Here is a 13,760-nt window from a genome sequence, read left to right as displayed (position 1 = left end):
AGTAGTGTTTCTTGAAGCAACATGCAGATGGTCCAACCAGGAAGGGGTCCATACAAGACCTTGTACTGGCAAATGAACCTAGCCAGGTGATCTGAGTTTCAGTGGGGAAACAGTAATCAATTTTCCTTAGGTTTTAAGACAGTTGTAGACTAGGATAACCTTGGGCCTTGGAGACAAGTTCTGTTAGGGGAGGGGAAATTATGTCAGGATTAGACAGGAATGAGGAGGAGTTCATTGGGAGCAGCTGTTATCAGACATGACACAGCTGACATAGTATGGAAACAGGGCCTTAGGTACAACTTGCACACACTGGCCAAAATGTTCCACCCACACACGTTCCACCTGCCAGCATTTGGTCCATATCTCTCTCAACTCATCTTATCTATATATCCATCCAATTTTTTTGTTAAACATTGCAATTGTATCTGCCTCAACCATATCCTCTGGCAGCACATTCCACAAGCCCATCATCCTCCATGTAAAAATGTGACCCCCTCAGGTTCGTGTCAAATCTCTTTCCTTCCCCCCCACCCTCCCCCTCACTCCCTCCCCCCCCCATCTTAAATCCATGTCCTTTCATTACTGATTCCCCTATTCTGGGCAAAAGACTCTCTGCGTTCACCCAATCTATTTCTCTCATATGGGAGTTGTTTAAAGTTAGAAACCTGTGAAGGAAGGATAGGGATGGCAACGTAAGATGATGAGGGAGACCATGTATTTCATCAGGGAAGAGGAGGCATAAGTAAGGTTCAAGAAGCCACAATCAGACAGATCCTGGAGAGGAGATCTCAACCAGGTCATTAGGAAGCCCAAAAAAAGGGCCATGGATCCTAATCCATGAGTAGGATTAAAGAGACAGTTGTAGACTAGGATAACCTTGGGCCTTGGAGACAAGTTCTGTTAGGGGAGGGGAAATTATCTCAGGATTAGACAGGAACGAAGAGGAGTTCATTGGGAGCAGCTGTTATCAGACATGACCACAGCTGACAAGAGGATCACCAGCAAGAGGATAGCAGTACTCTAGGACAAAGAAGGAAATTGTCCTTGGAATCAGAGGAAGTAGGTGAGATACTAAATGAGTATTTTGGATTGGTGTTTACCAAAACCAACATGAGCAGTTATAGGGAGCATAATGTGGAGAATGCTCATGTGTTGGGGCATTTTGAGACCAAGAAAGAGATGGTGTTGAGCCTTTTGAGGAACATTAAGGTGGACAAGTCCCCTGGGCTGGGCCTGATGGGTTATATCTCAGATTATTGAAAAAGGCAAGTGAAGAGATTGCAGGCCTTACACAAAGATCCTTGCATCCTTATTTGTGACAGATGAGGACTGGAGAATGGCTGATGTTGTACCTTTGTTCAAGGGGAAATAGGGCAATCCAGGAAATTGTAGGGCAGTGGTTCTCAACCTTCCTCTTTCCACTCACATCCCACTTTAAGTAATCCCTATGCCACAAGTGCTCTGTGATTAGTAAGGGATTGCTTAAGGTGGTCTGTGAGTGGGAAGGGAAGGTTGATAATCACTGCTCTTGACCCAATTGCTACTGAAATATTTTGCTTGAGAAAAATTGTCATTGGCCCGTTTCCTTTGGAGTTATGAAACCATGCACACAACGAGTCAACTAGGGACGAATAAAACAGTGATTTTCAAATTTTTCTTTCCACTCACATGCCACCTTAAGCAATCCTCTACTAATCAGAGAGTACCGATGGCATAGGGAATACTTCAAGTGGTATATGAGTGGGGAAAAAATGTTGAGAACCACTGATGTAGGGCAATATACAGTAGGGAAACTATTGGAAAGAATACTTTGGGACTGGATTTATGCACACTTGGAAAGTCATTGTCAGATTAGAGATAGCCAGCATGGCTTCATGAATTACCATTTGAGGGAGGAGTCACGTGATGGAGTAGTGGCTGGTCGGGGAACTCCAGCTCTCTCCGGAAAAGTTTAAAAAAAACACAGAAAACACAAAGGCACAAACACAAAAATTAAAATAAAGTGAAAGTAAAGGTGGGAAGAAAATGGCAGCGAAGAAAGAAAAGTCGCAAGCAACGGGAAGAAGAGAAGAAGAAAAGACATCGGAAGAAGAAGGTGAAGGCCTTACCTGTCCGAGGAGGCCCGCCGCGGAGAGAGAAGCCCGCTCCCTCAGGTCAGTTGAAGTCCCGAGCTCAGGACTACAAAAATGGCTCGCGGAGCCAAGCAAAAGTGCGCAACCGCGAATGCGCAAGGAGTCGCGCATGCGCGATGCGCATGACAAAAAAAACACTGACGGGAGGGGGGGACCAACTGAGGAGTCGATCTCCACAGCTGAGAATGACAGCTACAGCACAACAACAAGAGAACATAGAAAACAACGAGAACAAGAAAGAAGAGAGTAAAAAGAAATCAAGGAAACAACAGATGACCAACCCAGAGGAAGAAGAAGAAGAAGAACATAGAGAAATGGAAGAAGAAGGGAAAGGCAAGACAATGGATATATTTTTTTTAAAGAATATATGGAATCAGTAAAAGAATGGCAATCACAAGAATTTAGTGAAATAAAAAGAAGAATTAAAAGTACAGAAGAAAAAATGAATAGATTAGAGATGGTCATGTCAGATATAGGAAAAAGAGTGGACAAGGTGGAAGAACGAGAAACAGCCATAGAAATGGAAGTTGAGGACTTAAAAAAGAAATTAGAAGAATCTAATAAAAAAGTTAAAGAGACACATGAGCTGTTAGCTCAGAAGATATAATGGAAAATTATAATAGAAGAAATAATATAAAGATAGTGGGCCTTAAGGAAGATGAAGAAGGCAAGAATATGAGAGAATTTATAAAAGATTGGATCCCCAGGCTCCTAGGAAGACCAGAATTACATGAAGAAATGGAAATAGAAAGGGCACATAGAACATTAGCCCCGAAACCACAGCCACAACAAAAACCAAGATCCATTTTAGTAAAATTCCTAAGAAATACAACAAGAGAAAATATATTGGAGAAAGCAATGAAGAAAATAAGAGAAGACAAAAAGCCACTGGAATACAAAGGTCAAAAAATTTTTTTCTATCCAGACATAAGTTTTGAACTCCTGAAGAAGAGAAAGGAGTTTAATACAGCAAAAGTGATCCTATGGAAAAAAGGATATAAATTTATGCTAAAGTACCCAGCAGTACTTAAAATAGTTATTCCAGGGCAGCAAAACAGACTATTCTCGGATCCGGAGGAAGCACGAAAATTTGCAGAACAACTACAAAACAGACAGAGAGATGAAGACATGTAACGAGAGCAAAAATGACCACGAACTATATGTATGTGTGTATATGGGTATATATATATATGTGTGTGTGTGTGTGTGTGTGTGTGTGTGTGTGTGTGTGTGTGTGTATGTATATATATATGTGTGTACATGAGTGTATCCGTATTTAAAAGAAAATATATAGAGTATAGATAAGAATTAATAAAGGAAATAAAGGGAAGAGAGGAAGTAAGGAAGGAATTAAGAGAGTGACCTTTGTTATATATGAAAATTAAAATCTTTTCTGGGGGGGGCTGAGTGGAGAGGAGTTACAGTCACTGCGAAATCAGTTGACGCTTGCAAGTGAATTCGCAAATCCAAATGGAGAGGGGAGATGTGGTAGCCCGACAAGGGATAAAGGGCAACTCAGGAAGGGGAGGGGATAGTGGGGTTAAAGAAATTTTAGATAGGAGAATAAGGGAAATGTTTGATGTTTTAGAAATGTTGTCTTATAAAGTGTTCAAAATAAGAAAGCAGAAATGGATAAGAAGGGAAGGTGGTGATGAGGAAACGGAAAGGAAAGATAAACAAAGTATGAAATGTCTATGTTGAACTATATGACTTTATATATTAACGGAATACATAACCAAATCAAAAGGAAGAAACTGCTAAATTTACTGAAAAAAGAAAAAATTGATATAGCATTTGTGCAAGAAACACACTTAACTGAAATGGAGCACAAGAAATTAAAGAGAGATTGGATAGGACATGTAACAGCAGCGTCATATAATTCAAAAGCTAGAGGAGTAGCTATATTAATCAGTAAAAATGTACCAATTAAAATAGAAGAGGAAATAATAGATCCTTCAGGAAGATATGTAATGATAAAATGTCAGATATATTCGGAGTTTTGGAATTTACTCAATGTATATTCACCTAACGAAGAAGATCAAAAATTTATGCAAGATATCTTTTTGAAGATAGCAGACACCAAGGGAACATACTAATAGGAGGGGAATTCAACCTTAATTTGGATTCAAACATGGATAAAATTGGGGAAAAAAATTAATAGAAAGAACAAAGTAACCAAATTTATAATTAAATCGATGCAAGAAATGCAACTTTTGGATATTTGGAGGAAACAACACCCAAAGGAAAAGGAATATTCATTTTATTTGGGTAGACATAAAACATACTCAAGAATAGACCTATTCCCATTATCAGCTCGCATGCAAGACAGAGTTAGAAAAACAGAATATAAAGCTAGAATATTATTGGACCACTCACCCCTGATATTGACAATAGAGTTAGAGGACATCCCTCCAAGAATGTATAGATGGAGATTAAACTCCATGCTACTTAAAAGGCAGGATTTTAGAGAATTCATTGAAAGACAAATTAAAATGTACTTTGAAATAAATACGGAATCAGTGAAAGATAAGTTTATACTATGGGACGCAATGAAAGCGTTCATCAGAGGGCAAATAATAAGTTATGTAACTAAGATGAAGAAGGACTACAATCGGGAAACAGAGCAGTTGGAAAGGGAAATAGCAAATATAGAAAAAGAATTAGCAATGAAGGAAGACACAACTAAAAGAAGAGAATTGGCAGATAAAAAAATAAAATATGAAACACTACAAACATAAGGTGGAGAAGAACATAATGAAGACAAAACAGAAATATTATGAACGAGGAGAAAATATGCACAAAATTCTAGCATGGCAGCTTAAGACAGAACAAACTAAGAGAATGGTATTGGCATCAAGGAAAAAAGACAAACAAATCACATATAATCCAACAGAGATTAATGAAAACTTCAGAGAATTCTACGAACAATTATACCAAACTGAAAACGAAGGGAAAGAAGACAAAATAGATGAATTTTTAACTAAAATTGAACTACCAAAATTACAAATAGAGGAACAAAATAAATTAACAGAACCATTTGAAATAGTAGAAATACAAGAGATAATAAAAAAACTACCAAATAATAAAACACCAGGAGAGGATGGATTCCCAATAGAATTCTATAAAACATTTAAAGATTTATTAATTCCTCCCCTCCTGGAAGTAATCAACCAGATTGATAAAACACAAAGCTTACCAGATTCATGCAAAACAGCAATAATTACAGTAATACCAAAGACAGGGAAAGATCCACTCGCACCAGCGTCATATAGACCAATATCTTTACTTAACACAGATTATAAGATAATAGCTAAACTTCTTTGGCTTGGCTTCGCGGACGAAGATTTATGGAGGGGGTAAAAGTCCACGTCAGCTGCAGGCTCGTTTGTGGCTGACAAGTCCAATGCGGGACAGGCAGACACGGTTGCAGCGGCTGCAGGGGAAAATTGGTTGGTTGGGGTTGGGTGTTGGGTTTTTCCTCCTTTGCCTTTTGTCAGTGAGGTGGGCTCTGCGGTCTTCTTCAAAGGAGGTTGCTGCCCGCCAAACTGTGAGGCGCCAAGATGCACGGTTTGAGGCGATATCAGCCCACTGGCGGTGGTCAATGTGGCAGGCACCAAGAGATTTCTTTAGGCAGTCCTTGTACCTTTTCTTTGATGCAAAGCAAGGCTGTATTCTCGCACCAACCCTCTTTTCAATCTTCTTCAGCATGATGCTGAACCAAGCCATGAAAGACCCCAACAATGAAGACGTTGTTTACATCCGGTACCGCACGGATGGCAGTCTCTTCAATCTGAGGCGCCTGCAAGCTCACACCAAGACACAAGAGAAACTTGTCCGTGAACTACTCTTTGCAGACGATGCCGCTTTAGTTAATAGCTAAACTATTAGCAAACAGATTAGCTGACTATGTACCAAAAATAGTAAATCTAGACCAAACTGGATTTATTAAAAAAAGATGAACAACAGACAATATTTGTAAATTTATTAACTTAATTCATGCAGTAGAAGGAAATAAAGCTCCAACAGTAGCGGTTGCTTTAGACGCAGAGAAGGCCTTTGACAGAGTAGAATGGAATTATTTATTGAAAGTACTACAAAAATTCAATTTACCAGAGAAATATATTAATTGGATTAAAGCATTATATAAGGGGCCATTAGCGAAAGTGACAGTAAATGGATATATATCAAAACAATTTAACTTAAGCAGATCAACAAGGCAGGGATGCCCACTATCGCCCTTATTGTTCGCGTTAGCCATAGAACCACTAGTAGAACTGATAAGAACAGAAAATAAAATAAAAGGGATAAAAATAAAAGACAAGGAATATAAAATCAGTTTATTTGCAGATCACGTTATAGTATACTTAACAGAACCAGAAATATCAATAAAAGAACTACATAAGAAATTGAAGGAATATGGAGAAGTGTCGGGATACAAGATTAACGCAAATAAAAGTGAAGCAATGCCAATGAATAATGCGGATTTCTCAAAATTTAAGAAAGAATCACCATTCAGATGGCAAATGCAAGCAATATGATACCTAGGTATACAAATAAATAAAAACCTCGGCCATCTATATAAACTCAATTATTATCCACTTAATGAAAAAATTACAGGATGACTTAGAGCATTGGAAAGACTTACCACTAACACTAATAGGAAGGATAAACTGTATTAAAATGAACATTTTCCCAAGGATACAATACCTATTTCAGGCATTGCCAATACACTTGACGGAGAAATTCTTCAAGGAGTTAAAGAAAATAATAAGGAAATTTTTATGGAAAGGGGGGAAATCGAGGATAGCACTAGATAAATTAACAGAATGGTATAAACAAGGAGGCTTACAACTGCCAAACTTTAAAAATTATTATAGAGCCGCACAATTAAGATACCTATCAGATTTTTATCAAACAAGGGAAAAGCCAGATTGGACTAGATTAGAACTAGATAAAATAGGGGAGAAGATACCCGAACATATATTATATAAATGGGATGAAAAATTGGTACCACGTAAGAATTCTCCAGTTTTACATCATCTGCTCAATATTTGGAAAAAGATTCATGTAGAAAGGAATAAAACAAATTACCAACTACCAAAACTAATACTGATGCAAAATCAGCTAATCCCTTTTACAATAGATACTTTTCCTTTTGAGAATGGGAGAAAAAGGGATCAAAAGAATAGAAAATTGCTTTTCAGGAAATAAATTATTATCCTTTGAACAAATGAAGGATAACTATAATATAACTCACGATACAATGTTGGCATACTACCAACTGAAATCCTACTTGAAGGACAAATTGGGAAGCAGTCTGAGGTTACCAGAGGGAAGTAATTTTGAATATGTGATTACAGACACAATGATAATCAAAAAATTTGTAACAAACATGTATATTAAACTACAAGAAAAGGAGAATGAGGAAACAAATGGTAAAACTGAACAAAAATGGGAACAAGATCTAAACATAAAGATAAAGAAGGAAACATGGGAGAAGTTATGCTCTGGAACTATGAGAAATACAATAAATACGAGGTTACGTATGATACAATATAACTGGATACACAGGCTATATATTACACCTCAAAAGTTAAATAAATGGGACCCAACGGTATCTGACAGATGTTTTTGCTGTAAAAAGGAAATGGGAACAACAATTCATGCAATCTGGACATGTGAGAAAGTGAAAAATTTTTGGGATGATCTAAACCAGATATAAATAAAATCACAAAAAGCAATATACCAAAAAACCCAGAGATCTTCCTCCTAAGTAACATAAAAAAACAAAGAATTTGGACTTGATTTGGATGGTGCACAAAAAAGATTTGTTAGGATAGCCCTAGCTGTAGCAAAAAAATGTATTATGTCAGCCTGGAAATTAGAAGATAACTTGAGAATACAACAATGGTACATAGAAATGAATAAATGTATTCCATTGGAAAAAATTACATATAATTTAAGAAATAACATCACAGTATTCGAACAAATATGGGAACCATACATGGAACACAACAGAGTGGTCCTACTACGGACCTCCACCACCTAAAATGACAGATGAAGAAGACGAAATGAACTGACCCAGTATGTAAAAGTAGATGACACAAATTTCTTGTTTATTTTCATTGTGTGATGACATTGTTTAATGGGTTTAATGTTTCATATATGTTGAACGTTGAGTGGGTGGGGAGGGGGGGTGAAGGAGGGAGGGAAGGGAGGGGGGAAAAGGGGAGAAAATGACACTGTGTATATACAAGAGGGAAATGTTTGTGTGTATTTTGGTCAGTATGGTTCATAGTGTGAAAAATTTTTAAAAATTAATTTAAGAAATAATATTACAATATTTGAACAAATATGGGAGCCATACATGAAACACAATAGAGAAAACCTACCGGGGACATCTACCACTTAAAATGACAGAAGGAGAATGGAATGAAAGGAATTGACTCAGTGGAATTTCTTGTTTATTTTTATTGAGTGACAACATTGTTTGATGGGTTTAATGTATCTTAGATTCTGAACTTTAAATGAATGGGAGGGGAGGTAGTGAGGGTGGGATGGGAAGGGGGGGAGAAAATGACACTGTATATATTTGAAAACGAAAATGTATGTATCTTTATCAATGTGGTTTATAGTGTGAAAAAAAAATTTTTTTTTAATGAATTACCATTTGATCAAGTTATTTGAGATGATTTGAGGGTGGTCTGGAGAATATTGTCTACAAGGACTTTAAGGGTTTGACAACGTCCCTCCAGAAGGTGAAGATGCATGGAATCTATGGGGAATTGATAGTTTGGATACAGAATTAGCTGGCTCATAGAAGATAGAGGTTAGTGGTGGAATGGTTATTCAGGCTGAAGGCTTGTAATCAGTAGCATTCTCCAGGGGTGAAAAAGTAGGAATGGTGAGCTAGTAAGTTTGTACATAATACAAAGATTGATGGAGTTGTGGACAGTGTAGAGAGCTATCAAAGAATCAACAGTTAGAGATAAGGACAGAGAAATGGTAGATGGAATTTAATCCAGAAAATAGTGAGGTGTGCACTTTGGGAGGTCAAATATCAGGGGAATATGTACAGTCAATGACAGGGCTCTTTAAAGTATTGGTGTACCGAAGTGTCTGGAGGTCCAGGATCATAGCTCATTGAAAGTGGCCACATAAGTAGATAGGATGTTGAAGAAAAAAGGTGGGCCCTTCATTAGGCGGGGCACTGAGTATAGTTAGAATTATGTTGCGGCTATGTACAACTGGTTAAGCCGCACTTGGAATATTGTGCGCAATTCTGCTCGCCCCATGACAGTAATGTTGTGGAGGGTTTGGAAAGGGTACAGAAGAGGTTTAGATGGTGTTGCTTGGTTTAGAGGATATGTGTCATGGGGAGAGCTGGAATAAACTTCGGGTGTTTTCTCTGGAGAGTTGGAGGCTGAGTTGGGACCTGATAGAGGTGTAACATCTATAGGGTAGTCAGAATCTTTTTCACCAAGGCAAAAGCGTCACACACCACCTGCTTTTAAGGTGAGAGGGAGTAAGTTTAAGGGAGATGTGTGGTACAAATATTTTAGAGTGATGGGGTGCCAGGAGGAGCAGTGGAAATGGACACAACAGCAGTGTTTAAGAGGCTTTTAGAAATGATGGAGAAATAGGATGGGGATGAAGGACTATTGGTCAAGTGCTATCAGTGGATTTTATTTAAACATTGTATTCAACACAGGCATGTGGCCTGAAGGGCCTGTTCCTGTGCTGTCGTGTTCTATGGCCCAGTTCTCATCATCTCCTATATCCCTAAATCTTCTCAACCCAACATCTGCTGTCCACACATGCTCCTCTTCATGCCTGAGGGGTGTGTATGTATGTATAATTGCCTATGATATTGGAGAGGTCCCAGTTGCTGACATGTCCCGTCCTTCCCGCAGTGAACCTGGTGGCAATCGCAGTGCTCCTGCGCGGGAGGTGCGGCCTGTCCCGCTGCATTACCCGCTACCTGGTGGCCATGGCGGCCGGAGCTCTGACGGTCATCATCAGCGACCCCATTCTGAAGATGATGCGTCTGATTTACTTCCCCCACTCCCTGCTCAACACCTGGGCCGCATGCTGCCTGCTAGAGGTGCTGGTGTCGGCTGCCACTGAGAGCTGTGTCTGGTTCACCATGGCCTTCACTTTTGACCGCTTTGTGGCCATCTGCTGCCTGAAGCTGAAGGCCAGGTACTGCACCGAGAGGGTGGCGACAGTGGTCATCGGTGGACTGTGCCTGCTCTGCTCCCTCGAGAGCATCCCCTGGTACTTTGTCTATGAACCTGAGTATGTCATCAATGGGGTGGCCTGGGCTTGCCAGGAGAAGCCCAGCTTCTACCACTCAGCTACCTGGGCATCCTATGAGGTCCTGCACCTGCTGCTTACCCCCTGCATCCCCTTTGTCCTGATCCTGCTCTTCAATGCGCTGACTGTCAGGTACGTACTGGTGGTCAGCAGAGGCCGCCAAAGGCTCACACGGCAGGGGACCAAGGATACTGAGCTCCAGAGTCGCAGGAGGTCGCTCATTTTGCTCTTCACCATCTCCGGCAGCTTCATTCTACTGTGGACGACCAAAGTGTTGTTTCACATCTACCACCGCCTGGTGCCCTATTCGTTCGTGGACAACGTGATGGGGATGGTGGCGGAGAGCACAGGAGACATGTTGCAGGTGCTGAGCTCCTGTACAAACACCTTCATCTACACTGTCACCCAAACCCCATTCCGTGCTGAGCTCAGGAGAGGCATCACTTACCCACTCCACTGGATTCTGCAATTCGTCAAGTGATATCAGAACATCACAGGCCATTCATCCCCTTGGCACTGTGCCAGGCTGAGGAAGAAGCTCCCCACCTGCCCAAACGCCACCATGGGCACCCAGGGTGAACAGGACAGATGATGGCGAACCTTTCTATGTGTTGGTCTTTGCAGATGCCCCCAGGGATCCAGGGTCATTGGGTGGGAGGGTTGGGGCATTAATGGGGTAAAGTTGCCTCTAGTCATGGTGGTATCATTGGTGTCACCTTTCATGCCTGAATCATGGGCTGACCAGAATGGAGACTGTACTCGGACTGTGGCCCAGGTCATAGTTCACAAGTTACAACACGACCTCTTGACCTTTTTATCTCTGCCTTGGCAAATAAAGGAAATCTTCCCATGTGTCCTATTGGCCTGGTGGGATAAAGTGTCAGGAAGTTTTCGCTGCTGACTCCTTAGTTGTGGATGGGGACCAGCTCACCACTGATGAACACCACTCCTCGAAGACAATTCCCCATCTAATCTTAGAAGAGACAATAGAACATTGTAGGCCCTTCAGCCCACAATGTTGTGCCGACCAATGTGAACCGATTCCACAACAATCTAACCATTCCCCATAACCTTTAATTTGTCTTACATCAGTCTTTTATATATAGCCATTGTACCAGCCTCCACCACCAACCCCGGAAATGCATCCAGGCACCCTCCACTGCATTAAAAAAAAAACAACTTACCTCTGACATCTCCCCTAAACTTGCCTCAATTCACCTTAAGTTGATGTTTATCGCCCCAGAAAAAAAAAGGTGCAGGTTGTCCACCTATCTATGCCTCTCATAATCTTATACACCTCTATTAAGACACTTCTCAACCTTCTTCACTCCAAAATAAAGTCCAAACTCACTCAGCCTTTCTTCATAAGGCATGTTCACCAATTCAGGCAGCATCCTGGTAAATCTCCTCCACGCCCACTCTAAAGATTCCACATCCTTCCTTTTATGAGGAGACTAGAACTGAATACAATACCGCAAGTGTGGTCTCACCAGAGTTTTATAGAGGTCCAACATTACCTCATAGCTCTTGAACTTAATCCCCCGACCAATGAAGGCCAACACACATTATGCCATCTTAACCACTTGCATGGCAACCTTGAGGGATCTATGGGCATTGTCCTCAAAATCCCTCTATTCTTCCACATTGTTGAGAATCCTGCCATTAACTACATTCTCCACCTTCATGTTCGACCTTTGAAAGTGCACCACTTCACACTTACTCCATCTTCCACTTCTCAGCCCAACTCTGCATCCTATCCATATTCTGTTGTCATTTATGACAAATGTTTTGACTATCTACAACTCCTGTAATCTTGGTATTATCAGTAAACTTATTGACCCACCCTCCACTTTTTCGTCCAAGTCATTTACAAAAAAAAATCACAAAGAGCAGGGTTCCCAGAACAAATCCCTGATGAACACCACGTGTCACTGACCTCCAGACAGCATACATCCTATCTGCTACTAACCTCTTCCAAATCCATGCAGTCAAGATTCCTTTGAGCCCATGCCTCATGGCTTTCTAGATGACCTGAACATATCAAACGCTTTATTAAAATGCATATACCCATATTCATTAATGTGTTTTGTCACCTGCTGAAAATCTCAAATCAGGCTTGTTCTACATGAACATAGGAAGTAGGAACAGGAGGCCAAAAATGGCCCATCGAGCCTGCTCCGCCATTCAATACGATCATGGCTGATCTAATTGATGACCTAACTCCACCTACCTGCCTTCTCCCCATATCCCCTAATTCCTCTATCATGTAAAAATTTATCTAACCGAATTTTAAATATGTTTAATGAAGCAGCCTCAACCACTTCCCTGGTTAGAGAATTCCAAACATTCACTACTCTCTGGGAAAAACTATTTTTCCTCATCTCTGTCCAAATCTACTCCCCCGAATCTTGAGACTGTGTTCTCTCGTTTTAGTTTCCCCGGCCAGCTCAAAACACCTTCCTACATCTTTCCTATCCAAACCCTTCATAATCCTATATGTTTCTATAAGATCTCCTCTCATTCTTCTGAACTCAAGCGAATACAATCCTAGACGATTTAATCATTCATCATAAGTCAACCCCTTCATCCCAGGGATCAACCTAGTTAACCTCCTCTGGACCGTCTCCAAAGCCAGTATACCCTTCCTCAAATATGGAGACCAGAACTGGACACAGTACTCCAGTGCGGTCTCACCAGTACCTTATACAGTTGCAACATTACCTCCCTACTCCTGAATTCAATTCCTCTAGCGATGAAGGCCAACATTCCATTTGTCTTCTTAATAACCTGCTGCACCTGCAACCTAACTTTTTGTGATTCATGCACAAGCACTCCCAAGTCCCTCTGCACAACAGTATACTGTAGTTTTCACCCTTTAAATAATATTCAGCTCTTTTATTTTTCTTGCCAAAGTGGATAACCTCACACTTACTAACATTGTACTCCATCTGCCAGACCTTTGCCCACTCATCCAGCTTAACTATATCCCTCTGCAGACTCTCCACATCCTCATTACAATTTGCCCTTCCACTCAATTTGGTGTCATCCGCAAACTTGGCTACACCACATTTTGTCCCCTCCTCCAAGTCATCAATGTAAATGATGAACAGTTGTGGGCCTAACACTGACCCCTGCGGCACCCCACTTACCACTCTCTGTCAACCTGAAAAACTCCCATTCATCCCGACTCTCTGCCTCCTGTCAGACAACCAATTTTCAATATACTTCCCTGGACTCCACTTTCTTGTAACTTACTGATAAGTCTCTTATGCGGCACCTTATCAAACGCTTTCTGGAAATCCAAATACACAT

The 13,760-nt window shown here is 40.6% G+C and overlaps 1 protein-coding gene across 1 annotated transcript; it reads left to right on the top strand.

Annotated features, from left to right (window-relative positions):
• The first annotated feature begins 9,996 nt into the window (after positions 1-9,996).
• LOC138756894 (probable G-protein coupled receptor 139) lies at positions 9,997-10,929 on the top strand. The gene has a single exon (XM_069923286.1). The coding sequence runs from the start codon at positions 9,997-9,999 to the stop codon at positions 10,927-10,929; it is 933 nt and encodes a 310-aa protein (XP_069779387.1).
• Positions 10,930-13,760: the final 2,831 nt, after the last annotated feature.

This window comes from Narcine bancroftii, chromosome 3 (genome assembly GCF_036971445.1).
Source record: "Narcine bancroftii isolate sNarBan1 chromosome 3, sNarBan1.hap1, whole genome shotgun sequence".
Taxonomy (NCBI): Eukaryota; Metazoa; Chordata; class Chondrichthyes; order Torpediniformes; family Narcinidae; genus Narcine; species Narcine bancroftii.
This window is presented reverse-complemented; position numbering and strand designations above follow the sequence as displayed.